The 25,590-nt window shown below is 38.0% G+C and overlaps 1 protein-coding gene across 2 annotated transcripts in view; it reads left to right on the top strand.

The window, feature by feature from the left end:
* Window positions 1–6: 6 nt before the first annotated feature.
* Window positions 7–25,590, top strand: part of AIG1 (androgen induced 1) — a 257,786-nt gene continuing 232,202 nt past the window's right edge. For both annotated transcript variants that reach the window (XM_012805465.2, XM_023513487.1), the window contains exon 1: window positions 7–150. In XM_012805465.2, the coding sequence (XP_012660919.1) occupies window positions 10–150 (141 nt within the window). In that variant the 5' untranslated portion in view covers window positions 7–9. The remainder of the gene's footprint in view (window positions 151–25,590) is intronic.

Genomic DNA, 25,590 nt, shown 5'->3' with positions numbered 1-25,590 from the left:
GTGGCGAACATGGCGCTTGTCCCCTGCCAGGTGCTGCGGGTGGCCATCCTGCTGTCCTACTGCTCTATCCTGTGCAACTATAAGGCCATCGAAATGCCCTCGCATAAGACCTACGGAGGGAGCTGGAAGTTCCTGACGTTCATTGATCTGGTAAGGCCGCGCCCTCCCCTCTCCCCGTGCGCCCTGCACCCGGTGCCAGTGTGTGTTTGTGGGTGCGCGAGCATTGTCGCGCGTGCGCGCCTCCAGCACCCAACCTTGTCTCGCCTCTTCCCCAGTGATTGCGTCTAAGGGCTTGGCCGCCCCCGCAGTGGCACATCCAGAACCACCCACCGTTACCTGGTGGCTGGGGGACCAATGGAGGTGGGGCGCAGCCAGGTGGTGGGGTGTTTGGAGGGGGACGCAGAACTGCTCCTGAGAGATGACACAGGAAGATTCTTCACGTAACAAAAGCATCGGACGACCTTGACCATGAATGGCCTGGACCCATTCGCTCTCAAGGTGCTTCCCAGAGCACCCATCGTGGGATAAACTTGAAGCAACTGAAGGAAACTGGGTATTGTCTAGTTATGTGGCGTTTCACCCGAAAAGACCCAAATCCTCTCCCTAAGGGAGAGAAAACACCTAATAAAGTTGTCATTTTTGCATCTGTTTTTTGCCCATTGTCAGTAATTTACTCCAACTTTCCCCCCAGAAACATTAGGCAGGAGAGAATTTCAAAATTGTAAAAGTTTGCATAAGCAGCTCCTCTGTTGGCACAGTATGCTAGTCTTGACAGGTGCAGGTTGTGGTAATTATTTTTAAAGCTTATACTTCTGACACCAAAAGAGTTCCCGCAGAGAATTAAAACATGGTATAAATCCAATAATGAGTGGCTGGACCTAGGAACTATGGGGGGAAGATAGGGTTCCCTCACACTCTAAAGGGTTATCAGGAAGAGGGTTAAAAGCAAAGCTGTGAAGTTCTAGAGAACCCTGTTAGAGAAAATGGAGAACCAATTCCAAGATCATACACAAAGCTGGCTCCTCTAGCAAGATGATAATCTTTTGTTGACTTCATTTTGATGAAGAGAACTTGATACCTGGTTTAAGATATGCCCAATGATTTAGGATCCTGCCAAAAAAAAAAAAAAATGCAATCAGAGGCTTTTCCTTTAGAAACACCGCCTAATTATTTGCATTATATTAAATATTTTTCAGAGAGGAATTTAAATTCTTTTCCCAGCAGTCTCCAAACTGTGCACATACCTTGAGACACACAAAACTTTCTGGGGCATAAGAGTGGTGCAAGAGTTTCAAGTTTCAGATCCTCAACTTCCACCTCCTTCTTGAAACTAATCTGCCTCTGAACTGCCTGCCAGTTGTCCTTTCTTATTCCCCATTCATCCAAGTGGGAAGCACGGGACAAGGGTCTGTACTGCATTTTTCTTTCTGTTCCTTTTAGCATTCAGAAGATAGATGGCTGTCACCAGGACTATCTTCATACTAGATTGAAAAATGAAGTTGGAGTTGTTTTGACAGAAAGTCTTCTTAGGTTGATTGGCTTGTCAATGAGGACTGGCTTTGCCAATTATTTTATTTAGCAGACATTTTCCAGGGATTGAATGAGCTAAACGAGGTTCTGGTACATATGTATATAAAGATAAAGCAAGTATACCCTATATAGACTGTCACAAAGCATGTCCCTTTTTACCAAGTGTTTAAACTTACGTAAAGATGTTTAGATGCTATTTAAAAATATGTGCATAGATTTTCAGAATTCTTTTAGGGGCTCTGTGAGCAAAACTTCTTTTGGTTGACAGCCTTTTCCCATTCTTAAATGAGATCTCACTGAGAGCTGGCCCATTTGAGAGTTGCCAAGGAGCAGTGCTGAGCTAAAATACTGATGGAGCTGCTACCAAAGCCCCTTTGGTACCTACCATAAACAGCTCTCAGCAGCACCCTCGCAGAAGATGCTATATTTTGGCATAAGAGGGAGGGAGCAGAAATCAAGGGTGTTGGCTAACCTGAGAAAGATCTGTTTCTCACGTTCACATTGCTTACTGCATGTTGAAATAGAAGGCTCACAAGAAACCATATACCTCTCCTAACCTCTGTGTGACATGAAACTGTAGTAGAATCAATTTGATATGTTTGTTGTACAATTTATATTTTAGGATTTGATGATTGGACTTGCCTATTTTATATAACACTAATCACCATAAATACTTTTTTGTATCCCAGAATTCAGGCAATACATTCCAGTGTGAAACTTTTACTTTGTTTCGTATTTAATTCCAATCTGTATAGGGCCCTTTAGCCAATTGGTCAAACTTTTTACTCTGTGGCTCTTGATAGAAATATGATAATTATCTTTAACCAAGAGTTCCTGTGAGAGAGTATGTCTAAAATATATTCATGAGAACACTCATGCAAAGTGCTATTCTTTTTATTATTCAAGATTTAGAGTCCTCAGAGCTTAAGCGTTGTACAGCTGTTAAAACAACCAATCTGTCAATCCTTGGTAATGGCATGAGAAGATTAAGATACTATAATTTGGCTATTTAACTTTTCTTTTTTTTATGTTAAGAAAACCCAGTAAACTTTATTATCTAGTGCCTTATACAATTTTTAATGATTCTAAGTTTATTGGTGTAATTTTGGAAGGTTAACTTCTCAGAATTTTAATAAGAAGGCCCCTTTTCTAGCCAGTTTGGATTGCAGAGAGTCAGGGCATTTATCCTGATGGCCACAGTTGGGTTCCATATTCCATGGCGTCAGTTACCAGGATGTGAGTCAGGATTCTCAGGCTACACATATCCAGGAGCACATGGATATGTGGCAGTGTCCATTCCAGCTGTGTTCTCTTTCTCTAGCAATGAAAAACTGCAAGAGAGCTACAGTGCTTTTGGGAAACGCAAATTATTAAATGGAAAAAGAACACTAGCTTGGTTGGGTAGGCAGAGTAATGGGCCCCCAAAGATGTCCATGTCCGAATGCCTGTGCCCTGTGACTATGTTAAGTTATATGGCAAAGGGGAATCAAGATTGCAGATGGAATTGCCAATCAACTGACCTTAAAATAGGGATATTACCCTGGATTATCCAGTTGGGCCCAGTATAATTACAAGAGTCCTTAAAAATGAAATAGGAAAACAGAAGAGACATCTGGGCAAAGATGCGACTGGAAGGGACAGTCATAGAGAGATGCAACAATGCTGGCTGTGAAGAGAAAGCATTGAAATAGATTCATGAGAACTATGGGCACCATGGGAACGTGGAAGTTGTCTAGAAGCTGGATACCTCAGAGTTTCAAAGTTCTAAAGTCTAGAACTTCTCCTCTAGTGCTTCTTGAAGGAATACAGCCCTTTTGAAACCTTGGTTTTAGCCCAGTAGGACCTCCTTCTGACCTCCAGAACTGTAAAATAATAAATTTGAGTTGTTTATGCCACGACATTTATGATAATTTGTTACTACAACCTGTACACCTGGCTTTAAAGCCTCTGACCTAGGGAAAAAAAACTTATATGTGTAATTGATAACTGGTTAATTTTAGCTTTAACTACAATACAGGCATTGACTACTTCATCTATGAAAGTATGCGGAGGAGATACCCATACATGTATCATGTATGTACGTATAAAAATGGGCATTATGAGAATCTCTAAAGATTGAACAACATTGGAAAAACTAGGTCTTTCCTTTACTGTGAAATATCTCAGAAGCTATTGTTATGTAACATGCCAGGCCATGGGAAGGAATACTCTTAACTGGAAATAAACTGGAAAGAAAGGAAATTTAAGCTGACTAATCTTCAACTATTTCCTTAGTGTCACAGCTGGTGAATTTTCTTCCCACGATGCACTATTAATTCACTTATTCACTAGCTAGATGATTCTCCAAGTTACATGATAATTAATACCAAATAAAAAGGAAGCAGCAGAATAAAACCAGCATAAATAAAAGAAAATGGCCACTGTAGTTTGAGAACTCAAAGTAGTGGTTGGACTATGATAGGTGTTTAGTCAAAGTTTGAAAAAATGGAAAATTTCTCTTTTGAATGATATTCTTTTCTTGTTCTCCCCAAATCTTCCAGGGTAATAGCAATTAAAAAAAATCATCAACCACTGGCGGCATCTGTGGCTCAAGGCATGGGGCACCAGTCCCCTATACTAGGGGTGGAGGGTTCAAGCCTGGCCCCGGCCAGAACTGCAAAAAAAAAAAAAAAAGTCAACCACAACCATATTTAAGTGCGTAGTGTACACTTATTATTTTTAAGGCTTATGTACTTTTGGCATATAGGGTAGACTAACAAATGAGTCAGAATCAAGTTGTTTGAAAACCATGAACTGGACATCTGTTATATAAAACTTGATATTGGATTTATGACTTCTGGATTTTTAAAGGTTGAAACAGAGTGAAACAGAGGTCTGGCTGGCTCATTTGCTCTACTCTGTGTCACTCGCTGTTCTGAGAGTCATCATTTCCTAGCGCTGTATCATGCTCAGATATATCCCCTGCCCTCACTTGTCATTCATACATTGGCAGATTGTCCTGGTTAGACCCTGCCTCCTCCAAGTGGGAGCTGAGAACCAGCAGGATCAACTTTCTCTGGGAGCCTGATAGAAATGTGGCATCACCAGCTCCACCCCAGATCTTCTAAGTCAGAATCTGCATTTGAATAAGATCATTAGATGATTCCCAGATACATTCTAGTTCATAAGTGCTGCTCTGGCCCACACTGATTTTGTGTTGTACTTTAATATGGAACAGCTGTAGGACCCAGCCTTAATATATTCTGGCTACTTTCAGAACATACTTAAGGTGACTTTCACTGTGACATAATTCAAAACATGTGAAAAACGACAGGTTGAAAATAAAAGAAAGAGAAATATATGTATCAGATATCAGAGATGAGTTAGTTATTACAATTGAGAAATAAATTTAAACCATCTTCAGGGCATTCAAGGCAAAAAAGGATGAATTGTATTATCTCTGGTGCTGGAATGAAGGAAGCATAACAATTTATCAGGAAAAAAAAAATTCTTTCCAGGCACTGACCTTTCAAGGTTATTTATTACTCAGATCCTTTTATAAAGAACATCAGGTAGCAAAGTAGATAATGCCTTAGACTGGTTTTTCGCAGAATATTTTGAAATATTCTTACAGTTGATATTTCATACATGATGGTTTTATGAAATCCAAAGGCCTAGTCTTATGTTTTGGCTGTGTATATAGACGTTGAAGGTAATATAATCTAGGTACTTTTTTTTATTATCTAAATCTGAATTGCAAAAGAATTTAAGAAAACCACAGAGGGAGCAGGATAAACAAAGGCTCAGATGTGGAAAAGCTTGGAGTGTACGAAAGCAGGAAATGGTCAAGTGTACTTGGAGGGTGCAGTTTTTGCATTTAGACATGCTGAGCATTTTTGACATTTAAGAAAATGTTGGTAAAATCAACTGCGTAAGTATACTGAATTTTACATTCGAGTTATTCTTATGTTTACTTATATACATATTATAAAATATATTCTTGATTCTAGTTATAGCTTAATTTTATTTATTTATTTATTGCATAAATGTTGCCCTGGGTAGACTGCCAGTGGTATCATAGCTCACTGCAACCTCCAACTCTGGGACTCAAGTGATCCTCTTGCTTTAATTTTTCTATTTTTAACAGAGATGAGGGTCTTGCTTTTTGCTCAGGCTGGTCTCAAACTCATGAGCTCAAGCAATCCACCCACTTTGACCTCCTGGAGTGGTAGGATTACAGGAGTGAGCCACCGTATCCGGCCCATGGCTTAATTTTAAATAGGAAATAAAATATCTTGAAAAGAGATTCTGTATGTCATTATATAACTAGGGCATTTAGTTTTGCCAATCAAAGCCACACAGTGCCATGTGAAGGCCAATAGTTCATTGAGTACTCAGAGAACAAAATTAGGTGCAATTTTATTTATTTTTTAGTTTTGGGCTTTTTTTGGATGTTACACAAAGAGGGTGAAACTGCGAATTTTTTTCTTTAGGAAACTCAGACTTGACTAAAATGTGCACACAAACTTGAAGGATTAAAATTAAGTTCTTCCCAGGGGAAGAGTCGTGAGAGTAATGCTTTGCTTAGATCCTCTTCACCTTCTTGGCACGTGTTTCTTTTGGATCAGACATAAAAGAAGGGCCTGGTTTTGTGGGAGTGGGGGCAGTAGTCGATGATATAATCACCCATTCCCTCTCTTAGTTGCAAATGCAAATTACAGAAAGTCATCTGACCCTGGGTTGAGGTCACTGCTTTCCCCATCCCTCCCATTCCCTCATGTCTGGTATAACATTTAGCAAAATTGGTAACTACTCTTGAGGGTTTTCATTTGTTTCTCTGTGTTCCCCTGAAGTGTCATGTGTTTCTGTGGAAGGCTGAACAATAGTATGGTTTTCCACATTGAATCAGATGTTCATGTGATCTAAGCATTCTTGGAAAAATCTCACTGCTTAGGATTCTGTAACCACATCGCTTTCTTTTGTGCCGCCTGTGGCTGAACAGTTAGAGTCCACTTGTCACCTGCAAGGTCGGCCCCTCTGAATGCAGGGAGAACCAAGTTCTCTGTGAAAGTAGACGCCCCTTGATCAGATCCCTCATAGAGGGAGCAAGATGTGGGGTGAAAGCATGGAATTCTAAAAAGTCAGATAATGCTCCAGTTTCTTCATATTGACTTATATATTTAGTCCTGCAAGGGTGTGTTATAATTTCAAAAGCAATACAGATTCATTATAGAAAATTTGCACAATACAGGAAAATGTAGGAAAGAAAATATATTTCACCTTAATTCTCCCTAATTTTCCTGGCATCTTAGCATTTTAGTGTTTGATGATTGTATTTATTTTGGAATTTTATGCACACACAGAAAGACACAGAGAGTTAGACTGCATTTTAAATATGTATACTTATATATTTGTGTGTGTATGTAGATTTCATAAAGTCATATTCTTTATAAAAATTATTTTAAAATTACAATCATTCAGAGATACAAATATTAGTATCTTGATATTTGCCTTTTTAGTCATATGTGTACCTTTTTCAAAAACAAGTTTAATATATACATATGGTTTTTATAAATGTATTTTTAATTTGTATTCACCAACATTTAATCTCTTTGGTGTATAGCTCTGTAAGTTTTGACAGATGCACAGACTTGCATAACTACCACCACAGTCACCTAAAAAGATTCCTGTGCTTTTCCTCTTTATACTCAAACCCTCACCTGAATCTTTTTTTTTTCTTTGAGACAGAGTCTCACTATGTCACCCTCAGTGGAGTGCTGTGGCATCATAGCTCACAGCAGCTTCTATCTCTTGGGCTTAAGCAATCCTCTTGCCTCAGCCTCTCAACTAGCTGGGACTACAGGCACCCACCACCAATGCCCAGCTATTTTTTGGTTATAGTTGTCATTGTTGTTTGGCAGGCCCAGCCTGGGTTTGAACCTGCCAGCTCCAGTGTATGTGGCTGGCACCCTAGCCACTATGCCATAGGCACTGAGCCTCCTCACCTGAATCTTACCCGCTATGGATTTGTTGTCTGTCTCTGTAGTTTCACCTTTTCTAGAAAAATTTACAAGTGTGTCTTTGAGTCTGGCTTTTTATTTTTCATTTAGCATAATTATTTCAGATTAATCTATGTTGTTGTGTGTATCAGCTATTTATTCCATAAATATTGATGAGTACCATCCATGATATTGATGTACTACAGTTAGTTTATTCATTCATGAGTTGAAGTACATTTGAGGTATTTTTCAGTTTAGGATGATTATGAGAAAAACATTTGCATGCAAGTTTTCTTGTGAACGTCAATTTTCATTTTTACTGGGTATGTCCCTAGCAGTGGGAGTTCTGGCCATAGGATAAGTATATGTTAACTATATAAGAGACCACCAAACTGTTTTCCAGAGTGTAGGTGCCATGGTGCATTGCCACCAACAATGTGTGATGGTTCAACACATTGAAACTCACACATTATGTCTTTCTCAGTTCATGGTGTTGTCAATTTTTATTTCAGCTATTCTGAGAAGCGTGTAGTGGTATCTCATTGTTGTAATATGAGTTTCTCTCGTGACTAATGATGTTAAGTATCTTTCTTGTGCAATTTCATCTCATACACAGACACACACGCGCACACACACACATATCTTCTTCGTAAAGTGTCTATGCAAATATTTTGGGGTTGTTTTCTTATTATTAAGCTTTTTTTTTTGTCAATTATGTGATTTGGAAACATTGTCTCCTTGTCTTTGGTTTATCTTTTCATTTTATTAGTAGTTTTTTTGCAGAGCGAAAGTTTATTAATTTGATAACATCCTATTTAGGAAGTTTTCCTTAATGGAACACACTTTTGATGTTGTATCTAAGAACTCGTTGTCTAACACAGGGTCATGAAGATCTCTAATGTTTCCTTCTAGAGCTTTTATAGTTTTCAGGTTTTACATTTTGTGCTATGATCATTTTTTTTTTATATTATGTGCAAATATTCAGCATCACTGAATTACCTTGGCACTTTTGTCAAAAATCAGTTGGTTACATTTGTGAGCCAGTTTCTGGACTCTCTGTTCTATTTCACTGATATGTCTGTTCACAGTAGTAAGTCTCGAATGGAGATAGTGTGAAATCCTCCAACTTCGTTCTTTTTCAAAATTTGTTTAGGCTAGTCTACTTACATTTTCCTTCATTTTAATTTTAGAATAATCTTGTCAATATGCTATTGGGACTTTTGAGTGGGATTTCATTGTATCTATAGAACAATTTGAGGAAAGCTGACATCTTGGCAGTATCTATTTTCTAACCCAGAGACTTGATATATCTGTCTATTTATTTAGATTCTTTCTTTCTTTCATTTGTGTTTTATAGTTTTTAGCATATAACTCATGCACATATTTTGTTAGATTTAGACCTAATTCTTTTATTTTGTATTTTAGTTATTATAAATCATACTTTGGAAAGTTATCCTTTTACTAACCTTTGTCTTAGTGTGTTTGTGTTGCTATTGCAGAATACCACATCCTAAGCAATTTATAAAGAATATAAATTTATGTCTTATAGTTCTGGAGGCTGGGAAGTCTAAGAACATGGGCTGGCATCTGGTGAGGGCTTCCTTGCTCCACAATGACAGGCAGAAGGCAAAACATGGCAAGAGAAGTCTCTGAGAGAGAGCCGAACTGGCTTTTATAACAGATCTACTCTTGGGATAACTAATCTACTCCTGTGGTAACTCATTAGTCCAGTAACCAACTGGTCCATGAATCCATGACTTAGTCATCTCTTAAAGGAGCACTTAATACTTTTCCATTGGGGTTAAGTTTCGACATGACTTTTTGTGGACACAAACATTTAAACTGCAGCAACTCTTTTATATTTAAGTGACATTTTTATTGAGATTCACATCACTTTTAAGCAATACAGACAGATCCTATACAGCTGTGATTCCCAACCCTGAGGCTGCAGACTGGTACCAGTCCATGGTGTATTAGGAACCAGGCTGCACAGCAGGAAGGGAGCAGTGAGTGAGCAGGTGAAGCTTCATCTGTAGCTGCAGCCACTCCCCATCACTGGCATCACCGCCTGAGCTGCTCCACCTGCCACATCAGTAGCAGCTGTAGATTCGCATAGGAACACCGAACCCTACTGTAAACGGCACATGCCAGGAATCCATGCTGTGTTGTCCTTATGAGAATCTAATGCCTGATGATGCAAGGTAGAGCTGAGGTGGTGATGCTAGTGTTTGGGAGCAGCTGCCAGTACAGATTATCGTGAGAGGTTTGACTGTACAGAGAACATAATCCATCAGTTGCCTGCAGACTCATATCAAAACCCTCAGGGAGTAGCAAGTGACAAAAGCTGCATCTGGTGGCAGGCTTTAAGTCAGAATCTGACCATCTAGTTGCAGAGAAACCAAGTTCAGGGTGCCCACTGATTCTTCATTATGGTGACCTGTAGAATAGTTTCGTTATATATTCCAAAGTGATAATAATAGAAAGTGCACAAAAAATGGAAGGCTCTTGAATCATCCCCAAACCACATCCCATCCCCAATCCATGGAAAAATTATCCTCCATGAAACTGGTTCCTGGTGCCTAGAAGGCTGGGGATGCTGCTGTATAGACCCAGTTTTCCCCAGTGGTTACATCTTGTAAATCTATGGGACGCGATCACAACTGGGATGTTGATAATAAAACATTCAAGATATGGAAGCTTTCCAGTGCCACAAGGATTCCTTGTGCGGCCCTTTGACACACCACCTTCTCCCTCTGTCCCATCCCTGAACTCTGGCGTTCATCGATCATTGTCTATTTCTATCATTCTGTCATCTTAAGAATATTATCTAAATGGGATAATACAAATAGCACTTCAGAGACTGCCTCTTTTTCACGGATAATTTCCTGAGGGAATCATCTGAGGTGTCATACGTATCGGTGGTGGTTCCTTTTTATTGCTGAGTAGTACTTCATGGTACAAATGCACCATAGTTTGTTTAACCACTGAGCCATTAAAAGACATTTGAATTGCTTCTGGTTTGGGACTATTATAAATACAGCTGCTATGAATATTCAGGCACAGTTTTTTGTATAACCAAAAGTTTTTGTTTTTCTGGCATAAATACCCAAGAAGGCAATTGCTGAGTAATATGATCGTTGCAATTTTAGTTTCAAAAGAAGCTACGGAGTTGTTGTTCAGAACTATTTGACATCACTACCAGAAATGTGTGAGACAGATTCTTCTGATTCTCACCACTTCATGTTGTATTTTTTTTTTTAGTCATTTTAATTGGTATGTAGTGACATCACATTGTGGTTTTAATTGGAATTTCTTTAATGACTAATGATTTTCATGTGTTTATTTGCCATCTTTAGTGAAACAAAGTGTATTATTTTGTTAAATTTTACTTTCTGGTTGTTTATTGTTACCATGTAGAGAAATATTCAATTTTTGCATATTGACCTCAAATCCTATGATTTGTCTAAACGCGTTTATTCTAGAAACTTTGTTGTAGTTTCCTAGAATTTACTTTCTTGTGTGTAGACAGTCATGTCACCTAAAATAGGGACATTTTCATTCCTTCCTTTCCAGTCTGCACAGTTTTTATTCCTTTTTAATGGTTTATTGAACTGGTTGAGACTTACAGTATGATTTTGAATAAATCTGGTGAGAGCAGATACCTTCACCTTGTTCCTTTCTTAGGAGGAAAACATTCAGTCTTTTGCAGTTAAGTATGATAGTGACAGGTGTTTGTTTGTTTTGGTACCTGCCTTTTACTAGTTTGAGTGAGATTCTGTCTATTCCTAGTTTAAATGGATGTTGAATTTTGCTTTAACTGTGTCTACTTCTATATGGCTTTTATTGATTTTTTTTCAATTCTTTTAAAAAATAAATTTTGTTGTGTATATTTAAGGTATACAACATGATTTCCTGGGTTGCATACAGAAAGCAAAAAAATTACAAAGAGTGAGGCAGATTGTCCATTATCTCACATAGTTACTTAGGTTTTGGTTTTGTGGCTGGAGCACGTATCCAAAATATGGTACAGTTGGTAACAATGCAGAGTTGGTGTTGTAGGTTCCAGCTCTAGGCTTGCTCACCCTGCACTTTGCTGCTGGGTATCCTCTCCCCTGCATGTCCCCATGTCCTCCCTCTCCCCGTGTCCTCCCCCACCCCACCCCTGCTCCTGCTAATCATGTTTTGTTCTCTATCTCTGTATATTTGATCCATTTTTAGATTCCACGTATAAGCGAGACCATGTAATATTTGTCCTTTTTTGTCTGACTTATTTTGCTTAGCATAATGTCACCCAGACTCAAACACGTGGCAAATGGCAAGATCTCATTCTTTTTACAATTGAGTAACATTCCACTGTGTATGTATGTCACGGTTTCTTCATCCATTTATCTGTTGGCAGACGCTTAGGTTGTTTTCATATCTTGGCTATTGGCAGTGAATATAGTAGTTCCGACGTCTTCATGAGTGGTTATTTCATTTCCTTTGGGTATATCTCCAGAAGGATTGCTGGCTCTTATGATAGCTCTGTTTTTATTATTTATTTATTTTTATTGTTGAGGATTCATTGAGGGTACACAGAACCAGGTTACATTGATTGCTTTTGAGAACTAAGAAAGGGAAGCAGGGAGGGTGGGAGGACAAGGGGGTGTGGTACACCCCTTGGGGGTGGGCAAAGTTAGTTTTAATTTATTTAGAAAACTCCATACTGTTTTTTGTAATGACTGTGCCAATCTACATTCCCACCCACAGTGTACAAAGGTTTCTCCACACCCTTGCCAACATTTGTTATCTTTTGACTTTTTGATAATAGCCATGGTAATGGGTCTGAGGTGGTTATCTCAGAGTGGTTTTGATTTGCATGTCCCTGACGAAGAATGATATTTAGCACCTTTTCATATGCCTGTTGGTGATTATTATGTCTTTGGAGTAGTGCCTATTCATCTTCAGGTCTTTGGCCCATATTTTTACTGTTTTTTTTTCCCCCACTACTGAGTTGTTTGAGTTCTTTATATTAACCCCCTTAATCACATCTATGATTTGCAAATAGTTGTTCTCAGTTTATGAGTTGCTATTTCATTGTGTTGATCATTTCCTGGGCTGTGCAGAAATTTTTTAGTTTGTTTTTTGGTTTTTGTGTTTTTTTTTTGAGACAGAGTCCCACTTTGTCACCCTTGGTAGAGTGCTGTGGCATCACAGCTCACAGCAACCTCTAGCTCTTGGGCTAGCGCAATTCTCTTGCCTCAGCCTCCTGAGTTGCTGGGACTACAGGTGCCCGCCACAAAGCCTGGCTATTTTTGTTGCAGTTGCCACTGCTGTTTTAGCTGGCCGGGGCCAGGTTTGAACCCATCACCCTTGTTATATGGGGCCGGCGCCCTACCCACTGAGCCACAGGCACCGCCCAGAAATTTTTTAGTTTGATGTAGTCCCATTTATTTATTTTTGCTTTTGTAATATTCCAAAAATCATTGCTAAGGCTTTTACTTTTAGCTTATCTACATAGAAGTATGTAGGGCGAGTGTTTTCTAGAAAACATGTAACTCATAGTTTTTTTTAGATTTATTTTTTTACTTTGTTACTTTAGAATATTATGGGGGTACAAATGTTGTGGTTATGAATTGTGTTTGTACAGTTTGTGTCAAACTTATAAGTGTGCCCATCTTCCAGATAATATGTGCCCTTGGTAGAGTGCCATGGCGTCACAGCTTATAGCAACCTCAAACTCTTGGGTTTAAGCGATTCTTTTGCCTCAGCCTCCCAGGTAGCTGGGACTACAGGAGCCCGCCACAATGCCTCACTGTTTTTAGAGGTGGGGTCTCACTCTGGTTCAGGCTGATCTTGAGCTTGTGAGCTCAGGCAGTCCACCCACCTCAGCCTCCCAGAGTGCTAGGTTTACAGGCATGAGCCACCATGCCAGCCTTATTTTTCCATTCTTGAGATACATTTAGGAGAATGGCTTCTAGTTCCATCTAAGTGGTTACAAAAGTATTAGTTCACCATTTTTTTCGGCTGAGTAGTACTCTATACATATACCACATTTTATTAATCCATTCATGTACTGATGGGCACTTGAGTCGATTCCACATCTTTGTGATTATAAATTGTGCTGCAATAAACATTCAAGTGCACATATCTTTTTTATGAAATGACTTTTTTCCCTTTGGGTAAATATCCAGTAGTGGGATAGTTGGATAAAATAGTAGGTCTACTTTTAGTTCTTTGAGGAATCACTGTATGACTTCCCATAGAGGTTTTTTGAAAATTTTTGAAATTGAATTTGATAAACTCTAATCTTTAGTAGGTACCATCTATATTCAATGTGATTATTAAAATGGATGGATTTAGGTGTACTACTTTATCATTTGTTTTCTATTTGTTATCCCGTACCCATAGGAATGGAAGAATCCTGCCTTCTTCTTACTTGAATATTTTTTCCTACTTGATTTTAATTTATCTTTTGGGTGTTTATGTATACCTCTTCAAATTATTATTTTAGTAGTTGTTCTAGGGGTATATGCATACCTAGCTTTGCATCATCTACTTGGAGTGAATAGTTTCCTACTCCAAGAAAAACATACCAACTTTGTCACATTACCCTTCCCACTATATGGGATAGTTATCATATTTGTTACATTTGCATAAATGGAAAACTTCATAAGTAATGTTATAATTTTTGCTATTAACAGTAAAATACATTAAAAACTTGGTAGAATAAAATAGTCTATTATATTTACTCAGATGTTTGCCATTTTTGTTGCTGTTTTCAGTTCTTATATTTCTTTATATTTCCCTCTGGTGTCATTTCACTTCAACCTAAGAATTTATTTTCACATTTTACCATAAGGTGGCCCACTGCAGCAAATTCTCTTAGTTTTCCCTTCACCTGAGAATACCTTTATTTTGCTTATATTTTTGAAGGATACTTTTGGTGTATAGAAAGTTCTGGTTAACAGTAATTTTTCTTTCATCACTTGAAAGATGTTGTGCCACTGTCATCTGGCCACCAGGATTACTCTTGAAAAACCTGCAGTCATTTAAACCATTGCTCTCCTGAATGTGATGTGTTGTTTTACTGAGTTGTTTTTAATATATTTTTTCCTTATCTTTGATTTTCATCTGTATGAGTGTAGTTGTATGAGTTTATCTTGATGGGGGTTTGCTGAGCTTCTTAAATCTGCAATTTTATATCTTTCACCCAATTTGAGATGTTTTTCAACCATGATTCCTTCAAATATCCCTTCTGTCAGAACTTTTGATTATTGTCTCACAGGTTGCTGAAGACTTGCTCTTTTTTTTTTTCAATCTTTTTTTCTGTGTTTTTTAGGTTCTGTAATTTTGATTGCTAGATCTTCAAATTCACTGACTCTTCCCATCATTGTCTGTTAAATACATGTTGCTATGGAGCCCATCCAGTGAATTTCTAAATTTCTGATACTGTATATTCCAGTTCAAAAATGTCCCTCTGTTGCCATTTTGTGGTTATTGTTTCTTACAGTCAGTTTCTATCTTTCATTCATTTCAATGGTGTTCACCTTTAGGGGATTGGAAGAGCTTCCCTAAAGTCTGCCTGCTAATTCTAACATATAGACCTTTTAGGGGCTGGCATCTGTTCATTGTCTTTTTTTCTGTAATATTGGTCCAACTTTCCTGGCTCTTTGTATGTCAAGTTATTTTGGATTATACTCTGAGCATTTTGAATGTTATATGGCAAGGCTCTGGGTCCTGTGAAAATTCTATGGAGAATGTTGATTTTATTTGTTTGTATGAGCAAGCAGTGAACCAAGTTAAGTTCAGACTTCATGTGCTGTGTCATGGAGGTTCTCATGTCAGTGAAATTTCCAAAGATCTTGATCTGCATGGTAGGTTTCACTGGAGCTTGCACTGCAAAGGGCTGGTCTGGAACTTGTGCACTGGTTGACACAGTCTTTCAGCTTGATCTGGAACTTGTGCGCTGGTTTACGTGGCCATTCAGCTTAGTCTGGAACTTGTGCACTGGTTGACGTGGTCTTTCAGCGTGATCTGGAACTTGTGCACTGGTTGACGTGGTCTTTCAGCTTAGTCTGGAACTTGTGCACTGGTTGATGTGGTCATTCAGCTCTAGAAACCTCTTCTGTGCTTGGTTCGCTCTGTCCTGGCATCCCAGGACTTCGTCAGTGCATACACAGAATTACGGGCTGCCCCTTTCAGCCCTTCCCTCTGTGGTTTCTTCCATACTCTCCCACAGTCAGATGCCCTTTTCTTGGTTCCTCTGTCCAGAAAGATGCAGTCCTCTCAGAGTTTTAGTCCCCATGCTGTCGTGTAGTCACACGTTGGAGATGCCCTCACAATGAGGTAGCAAGAGAAAAGAGAGAAAGAAACAAATATACTTCCTCTCTACTCTTCACAAAAAGGGCCTCTTTTTTTCTAGTTCTTCTGTCCAGAGAGATGGGTTTTTCTTGGGGTTTTAGATACCCATGCTAATAATAAAAGGGTGTACAATCTCTAAATCTTTAGTATGCAGAAGGCTTTTTCCCAGTCTGTAGGCTAGGAAGAAGGGGCTTCTCCTGGAGCTTCTGCTGTTGGTGCTTACTGCACAGTTCCAGAATACAGCCTGGACTCAGGTCAGTTCTTCGGGGGAAATGGAGAGTAAAAATCCACAGACTTCACCCTTATGGGTCCTTATTCATTTTCTCTTTAATTCCCAATGCACTTAACATTGTGTACTTTCCAGAGTCTTCAAGTGGTTGCTTTTTGTATTCTGTTCAGAGGTTTTAGTTGTAATCAGCAGGAATGACAATCTGCATCCAGCTTTCTCCATTTGGACTGGCACCAGGAATAGCCTACATATGGTTTTAATGCCTGTTTTTTTCCATTTGAAATATATTATAAACATTTTTCATGCCATTATACATTCCTCCATAACATTTTTAATAATGGCATATTTCTTCATAGGGGTGTTTATATTGATTGTATTAGGGAATATAAGAATAAATCTTTGCATACTGTAATTATTTTCTTATGACCAATACTTAGAGGAAGAATTGTTCTACTTGAAGTCTTTATACTCACTCAATTCCTCTATACTATTGCAAATTAGAATAGAACAGAATAGAATGGAATGGAATAGGTAAAAAAATAATGCCAGTGATCACTCAAGCTGCATAAACCTCACAATTTCCTGTCCAGCAGACTCACTGGAAATCTTTCATCACGTATCTTATGAATGCAAGTGACTAGCTGTTTTTAACTTGATGTTTATAAAACTCAGTGGTATTAGGCACACTTGGTTTGGGCTCATAAATATTTGAGTCAAGCATAAATCTCTAGGTGCCTAGAGCATTCTAATGAGGATAGAATTGACATGGCTGAAGAGAGCAAGAATGATTTTCTGTGTATAGCAATCATGGGTCTGCTCATGCATTCTGTTCATCTTGCATTTGAATTGCACTTCAGCTTCGTGTGGAGTGATTTATTAGGTCCATTTACAAAGTTGGCCCCTCAACATTATGAGTCTGAGCAAAATGTACACATATTTTCTATAACACTACGCATCCCTTTGTAATTATAATTACACAACCTTGGTATTTTTAAAACAGACCTATGAACATTAAAAATCCATTAATAGAATGGGAAGATGTTCTCTTTTTATTTCTATTAAGACATTCTATGTCAGAATAGACCACCTCTGTGTCAGCCCAAGTCCTGGCATAGAAGAGAGATGGTGATCTCAGTGTGGGTAATTTGAATGAGTTTAATGAAGGAACCATTTACAAGTACAGGCAGAGTGTCGTGATCACAAAATATAGCACAAAACCTGTAGGCTACCAACTGGGGGCTGGCTACCACTGCCAGGCCCAGAACAGTGCCTTCTGGTGCTTATCCAGTGAGCCATGTCCCTTGAGGGTGAGAGTGAACAAAACAAAGACCTCAGGTTCCTTTCCTTTCTCCAATTTCTGGCCAGTACTCCTCGTTGGTTAAACCCTACCAGAAGTCAAAGGGTAAACATGCTTCCTTTTGCAATGAATAAGAAAAAATTATTGACTTGAAATCTACTACTAATGTGTTCAGAAAACTACTGCTAATTTGCAACTAATTGCATATGATGAAGGAAACATCTGTTTCATAAAGTATTTATAGTTGAACATATAAAAGGATGATTCTTAACTATATGGCTCCTTAGCAAAACATACTACCAATTTATTGGAGAATTATATCTAACATATTATAAATCTGTTAATATCTATATTATATATCTGTTAGGCTTTATAGCATAACTGATAAGTTTTGGGCTTATCTCAGCTTTTCCATCTATAAACTGTCTGACTCAGGGCAAATGTGTTGCCTTTGCTAAGACTTAATGCTTATGCTTTGTTTGTTTGTTTCATTTGTGCATAGGAATAATAATAGTACCTATCACATAGGGTTGTTGTGATATTTCAGTGTTATATATTAATTTCATAATCAAATGCCTGGCACATATTAAATGTTGCACTCAATAAGTTTTATCTATTATTATTCTAATCATTACATGCATACTGGTGACAAGAGACAGGAAACAAGAGTTGAGAGGACTCTGGTCATTTTAAGCTGAAATTAATTGATTAACTAGGTATAGGTTTCAGAAAGCATAGAGAGTTCAATGATTAAGGACACAGGCCCTGGACTAAGACCTCTTGGGTTTGTAGCCTAGTTGGGACTTTGACTGTTTCCCAAATAGTCAAAACTATTTCTGACAAAACTTCCCTGCTCATCTGCTCTGTGCCTTCATCTGAAAATTGGGAATAATATACAAATAGATGTAGATATATAGATCTAAAAAATATTTATAAATTGTTCATGTAAAATGGAAAGCATGAAAATTTGCAATAATGTCAGAACTTTATAGAAAATCTATTTTCAGAATCTGAAAGAATATTGCCCCCAAAGTCAGAGCTAGTGAAATTGTTTTCTAATACTGGCCTACCTCAGAGATACTGTGGGCTCTGTTTCAGACCACAGCTATAAAGTGAATATCACAATAAAGTGCATCATGTGAATTTTTTGGTTTCTCAGCAAATATAAAAGTTATTATTTTTATACTATTCTATGGTCTATTAAGTGTGCATCCCATCATAACTGAGAAAAAAACAATGTACATGTCTTAAGTAAGAAATAATTTATTGCTAAAAAATGCTAATGATCATCTGAAACTGCAGTGAGTCAGAATCTTTTAGCTTGTGGAAGAGCTTGCCTTGATGTTGATGGCTGGTGACTGAAGACTGGGGGTGGCTGCTGAAGTTGAGGATAGCTGTGGTAGTTTTCATAAAATAATATGACAGTGAAGTTTGCTACATTGATTAATTCTTTCATCAAATATTTCTCAGTAGCATCTGATGTGGGTGTGTTAGCTTTTCACCCACAGAACGTTTTTGAAAATTGCAGTCAGTCCTCTCAAACCCTGCTGCTGCTTTATCATCTAAGTTTATGTAATATTCTAAATTCTTTGTTGTCATTTCAACAGTGTTCATAGCATCTTCATCAGGAGTAGATTCCATTTTAAGAAGCCACTTTCTTTGCGCAACCTTAGGAAGCTCCTCATCTGTCTAGTTTTATCATGAGATTGCAGTAATTCAGTCACATCTGCAGGCTCTTCCTCTAAGTCTGGTTCTTTCTCCTGGTTCTACCATAAGTTCAGTTACTCTCCACACTAAAGTCTTGAACCTCTCAAAGTCATCCATAAGGGTGGGAATCAGCTTCTTTCAAACTCCTGTTATTGTTGATATTTTGACCTCCCTTCTCACAAATCATGAATGTTCTTAATGGTATCTAGAATAGTGAATCCTTTCCAAAAGTTTTTAAATTTTATTTTCCCAGATCCATCAGAGAAGTCACTATCTATGGTAGGTATGACCTTATGATGTGTATTTCTTAAATTATAAAATTTGAAAGTTGAAATTGCACTTTGATATTTAGGCTTCGGAATGGATATGGTGTTTGCAGGAATTAAAACATGAATCTCCTTGTACATCTCTGTCAGTGCTCTTGGGTGACCAGGTGCATTGTTAATGAATAGTAATATTTTGAAAGAAGTCTTTTTTTCTAAGCAGTAGGTCTCAACAATAGCCTTAAAACATTCAGTAAACCATGCTGTGTTTGTTTCTGCTAAGAAATCTAAATTTCTTATGCTTACCTTAAAGAGCTCACCCAATCAGACTTCTTCCCTTCTCATTCACTGTATTGTCACCCACACTTTCTTGTTCCATTTATAAAGCACAAGTGGAGTATATTTGGCATCACTTTTAAGGGCCATGGAATTTTCAGAATAGTAATTGAGCATTGGCTTCAACTCAAAATCACCAGCAAGCTGCCCCTAATAAGAAAATCTGTTTATCCTTTGACACCTTGAAGCCAAGCATTGTTTTTCTCTCTAGCTATGAAAGTCCTAAATGGCATCATCTTCCAATAGAATGGTGATTCTCAACCTGTGGGTCATGACCCCTTTGGGGATCTCCTGCATATCAGATATTTACAATACAATTCATAACAGTAGCAAAATTATGGTTATAAAGTAGCAACGAAAATAATTTTATGGTTGGGGTTCACCACAACATAAGGAACTGTATTAAAGGGTTGTGGCATTAGGAAGGTTGAGAACAACTGCAATAGAAGGATGTTTTCTCTACATTAAAAGTGTGTTGTTTTGTGTGGCCATCTTCATTAGTGATCTTAGCTAGATCCTCTGGATAACTTGCTGCAGCTTCCACTTCAGTACTTCCTGCTTCACCTTGCCCTTCTGTATTTATGGATGCAGCTTCTTTCCTTAAGCAACTTCTGCGAGTCTCCAACTTTTCTTCTGCAGATTCCTCATCTCTCTCAGCTTTCACAGAATTGTAGAGAGTTAGAGCCTTTTCTAGGTTAGGATTTGGCTTAGCTCAAGAGAATGCTGTGGCTGGTTTGATACTCTATCCAGACTACTAAAACTTTCCTCCTATCAGCATAATACTCTTTCGGTTTCTTACAATTTGTGTATTCATTGGCATGACTCTTTAATTCTTATCAAGGACTTTTCCTTTGCATTCACAGCTTGGCTGATTGTTTGTTACAAGAGGCCTAGCTTTGGGCCCACCTAGGCTTTTGATATGCCTCCCTCAGTAGGCTTAATTATGTCTAGCTTTTGATTTAAAGTGAAAGACGTATAGCTCGTTTTTTTTAACCGAGCACTTAGAGGCCTTTGTAGGTCATTAATGGGCTTAATTTCAATATTTCTGTGTCTCAGGGAATGTCGATGCCTGAGGAGAGAGAGCAGAAAGGGTAATGGCAGTGGAACAGTCAGAACATTGTTAAACAATGTTTATCAACTGAGCTGGCAGTCTTAAATGGGTGCTGTTTGTGGCGCTCCAAAATAATTAAAGTAATAACCTCAAACATTAGTGATTACAGAGCACTGTATCAGATATAATAATGAAAAAGGTTTAAATATTATAAGAATTAGCAAAGGGTGACAGAGAGGTAGGAAGTAAGCATACGTTGTAGGAAAAATGGCGCCAACAGACTTGCTTGTCACTGGACTTCCACAAAACCTTCAATTTCAAGACAGTGCAGTATCTGGGCGTACATCATTCTGTTCCACTTCACTTTGCAGATACTGCACTATCTTCAGAGACTTCACTGTGCAGTGAAGTAGAATAGAATGAGGTACGCCCAGATGCGATTGATGACCCACCATATTTGCTGGTCTAAAATCTTAGGTTATGGCCATAAAGCTCTTTCCTGTTTGTTTCAGAGATAAAGGATCTGCAAAGACTTCTTTTGTTTCCAGTGAGGCAGATCTGGGAGGCAGCCCAAGTGTTGGCTGATGGTGACTAAAATCCAGAAAACAACTGCATAGGAATGCAGTAAGAAGAGGACTTATAGCCCTGGGTGCTCTGGGTCACACCTTGTAATCCTAGTACTCTGGGAGGCTGAGGCAGGAAGATCCCTTGAGCTTAAGAGTTTGAGATCAGTAAGAGCGATACCCTATCTCTAAGGCAAGAGGATCTCTTGAGCCCAAGAGTGTGAGGCTTCTGTGAGCTATGGTGATGCCATGGCACTCTACCCAGGGCAATAGAGTGAGATTTTTGTCTCAAAAAAACAAACAAACCAACATTAGATAAATATTTTTTGTTCTAGATTGAGTAAATAGAAAAAAAAAACCTAATGTAACCCTTGAAAATTATTGCAGCACAAAGTAAATGGACATCAACCAGAAAACTCACAAGGAGAACACCAATGAAAATTATTTGCAGTAGGAAAGAGAGCAGTTTTAGAAAACTGAGTAGTTCAGAATCCACAGTGTAATAAAAAGGGACATGGCCTGTGAAACAGAGCATAATGTCATAAGTTGAGAACAGAGAAATGAAAAGGCAGAAGGAGGAAATGAAAAGAGAGATCAAGGAGATAAGGTCAAGTGCAAGATTCTAAAAATGCAATGACACAATTAAAATTCACAACGGGAACAGTGAAAAGTAAAATTATGCCTGGAAAATCAGATAAGTATGGCATAGAATTCTGAATTTCTTCAAAATTTAGAAGAAAAGGAAAAAGGAGTTAAGATAATGAAAGAGAAACTGTGCGGTAAAGAGAATGCAAATTCAGTAAGAATTGTTGAATGTTCCTGAAAAATAAATTAGGACAAAAATAATAGTCAAAACAAAATTGAAGAGAATTCCCAGTGCTGGGGGCAAGAAAAAAAGATCAGAGTGTATGGATTGAAAGGTTCATTGGCTGTCAGTCAAAATAAATAAGAAATGACACTTCCTGAACTCATGCTGGCAAAGTTTGTGTTTTAAAATAATTATTAGCTATTAAATAAGTATCCATGTATGAAAAACACAAAAACAAAATAAAACATGAAAAGTACTCCAACAAGGAGCAAAAATTAGAATTATTTGCATGTATTTTTAGAGTCAAAGAAAGCAACAGAGCAAGAAAATGATATAATCTAAAAATGTTACACCCAACCAAATTATCTTTTTTAGTTAAGATAGCTGAAATGCATTGTCAATTATATAAGATTTCAGAAAATGCCATCCATACACCTGTTTTTGTTTTGTCCTTCTATTTATTATCGCCTTTTATCGAGCCAAGCCAAGAGAAGAACTAAAATGTAAAATTCAAGAATTAAGTAAAAATGGTATAGAATTTGTGTTACCCATGAAACTGATTAATTGTAGAGTTCTGTCTAGAAGGGACTTTCAGGTTACAATGCAAAGTGTACAATTAAAAACTAAATGTCACTAAGACGGCTCACTGGTCAAAAATCTAGCTGAGTTACTGTGGTTTTAATTATAGATAATTTCTAATGCTGTTTTCCTGATTAAATTTAGGGAAAACTAATGTGGCTAAAGATTTCTTAGCAGAGATTCTGCTTCAATGAGTACTTAAGAATTATTTGTTAATGAGCATTGAAAGTACTAATATAAATATGGGCTTTTGCTGCTGTAATTGCTATTTACATGATATGTTTAAACTGGCTAAATTTTCTCTTCTGAACTTGTATTTATTATGCATTTATCATTGGTCAGTTTCAAAGGTAAATTTCAGTCTAATTTAGGAATATCTAGCATGAGAATGACTGAGTTATTTTAAAGACCTCACCCAATCAGACTGCTTCCCTTTTTGGTCTTAAATTGGGATTTTAAATAACAGAATCAAAAAGATAAGATGCAAAATGTTGTATTATTGTCCTCGTGGATAGTTAGCTGTGAAAGCCCACGATGGGAATTCCCCTAAAATTTCATTTGTGAGTATAGTCCTAGAGTGTTGTGTTGATGTGGATGGTTGATGGGTGTAATATGGTAACTGCTGATAAGCAGTTTCTTTTTTTTGGTTGTTGTTGCCCTCGGTAGAGTGCTATGGCATCGCAGCTCACAGCAAACTCCAATTCCTGGGCTTAAGTGATTCTCTTGCCTCAGCCTCTGAAGTAGCTGGGACTACAGGCACCCATCACAACACCTGGCTATTTTTTTTGTTGTTGTTGCAGTTTTGCTGGGGCCGGGTTCGAACCCACCACCCTTGGTATATGGGGCTGGTGCCCTACCCACTGAGACACAGGCACCTCCCAATAAGCAGTTTCTTAATGACTGTCTCCTCTGTGAAAAAAAAAAAATTTCAAAAAAGGAAAATCAATCCAGATATAGATCAAATATACGAGTAAGTTAAAGGTTAATAGGAGTGTTTCATAGATAACTGCCATACAATTGCAATTTCTTTGTTTCTACTTTATGTTTTTACTGAAAGGCAACAGAACATTATAATTTTAAATGTTTTTTCTCCTAATACATATGATTTTTCCATATAGTAACACAATCTTAAGCTCAAAGGTTGACTGTAATAAACATATCTGAACAAATTAGTTTGCCACAGAAAGCCATTATGATACTGGAACTGGCTTGGCTGCATGAACAAATTTCATTGACCCCTGCATGTTTTTTATAATCCTCACACTTTAACTAACTGCTGGACCTTTGAGTCGTTTCCCAGAAATGATGGATTTTTGTGCTAGACAAAGGAGTTGCGATTTCTGAAGGCCCCAGGGCAGACTTCCTGGTTTGGACTCATCCCCCTAGACCTGCAGCAAGGCACATAACCCCTACTTGAAAAGGCCCCACCTCCGTTAGTCTGAGAGACAGATTTGAGGCTGCTTCTCCTGTTCTCCTAACAAGATATCTGTTGTATTAAACATTCCCTTTTCCTATGACAATCCTCATTGTCTTAGTAAGTGGATCTTTGTGCAATGAGCAACTTGACCTAGACCAAAACCCCCTTGCAGTTTCTGACAACAACATGACCTAATTTGATATTTAAAAAATTGCCATTAGTGACTTAGGAACAAATGGGAGGAGAGCAGGCCTACACAGAAGATCTAAGTTATTAAGAAGAAGTGAGACTCTTTTCCCTAGGACAAAGTAACTTTCCTTGTTCTATGCTAACTCTGTTATTTTCTAGTGGAGTGTTTCCCAAAGATACCCTGCTGCAGCAGAAATGTAGAACCTACCACCTTTCCCAGTCCTACACCCTTCTCATTTTCCTGTTATTTTCTCTTTGTGCTTACATTGCACGGGCCAACCTTAAAAGCATACCTTAGCGTACCCTCACCTTACTACGGTTTACCCGCAGCCATATTCCCCTGGAAAATCTATAATCCTGATCAACCCTACTATTTGTCTACTCATGCCTACATCTGAGCAGCTGAACATGGTTTAAAAAATCACAGAATTCTGATGTTTCTTCTTGCTTAATATCTATGACCACAAATGTCATGTGGGCCCTCAGTGCTGCCCAACAGTGCCCTGTACTTATCTGGTCAGTTTCATCCCCTTTTCTCACAGTGCTTCTTTTACCTGTTTTCATCTATTCTCAAATTTTGGGCATCCCCTCACTAATTCTCCTACTCAGCTCTCTCACTCAGAGAACAACATTCGTATCTGCCAAAGAGCATGATGGTCTTGCTGCTTTTTTCAGTAAGAAAACAAAAGCCTGATCCCCCCTGCTTTGTTTTTGTTTCTGAGTATTGTCTTGGCTATTTGAGGTTTTTTCTGTTTCCATATGAAATGCAGTATTATTTTTTCGAGATCTTTAAAGTATGACAATGGAACTTTAATAGGGATTGCATTGAAATTATATATTGCTTTAGGTAGTATAGACATTTTAACGATATTAATTTTTCCCAGCCATGAGCAGGGTATGTTTTTCCATTTGTTGGTATTTTCAGCTATTTCTTTTCTTGGAGTTTCATAGTTCTCTTTATAAAGATCTTTCACGTCCTTTGTTAGGTAAACTCCGAGATATTTCATCTTCTTTGGCACTACTGTGAATGGAATAGAGTTCTTGACTGTTTTTTCAGCTTGACTGTTGTTGGTATATATAAAGGCTACTGACTTATGGGTGTTGATTTTGTAACCTGAGACGCTGCTGTATTCTTTGATCACTTCTAGGAGTTTTGTAGTAGAGTCCCTGGATATATGATCATGTCATCTGCGAAGAGTGACAGTTTGATCTCATCAGATCCTATGTGAATACCCTTGATTGCTTTTTCTTCCCTAATTGCTATGGCTAAGACTTCCATTACAATGTTGAAGAGCAACGG

This window comes from Otolemur garnettii, unplaced genomic scaffold, assembly GCF_000181295.1.
Source record: "Otolemur garnettii isolate 467f Iridium unplaced genomic scaffold, OtoGar3 scaffold00042, whole genome shotgun sequence".
Taxonomy (NCBI): Eukaryota; Metazoa; Chordata; class Mammalia; order Primates; family Galagidae; genus Otolemur; species Otolemur garnettii.
The sequence above is the reverse complement of the archived record's forward strand: the minus strand, read 5'-3'. Positions and strand labels throughout refer to the sequence as shown.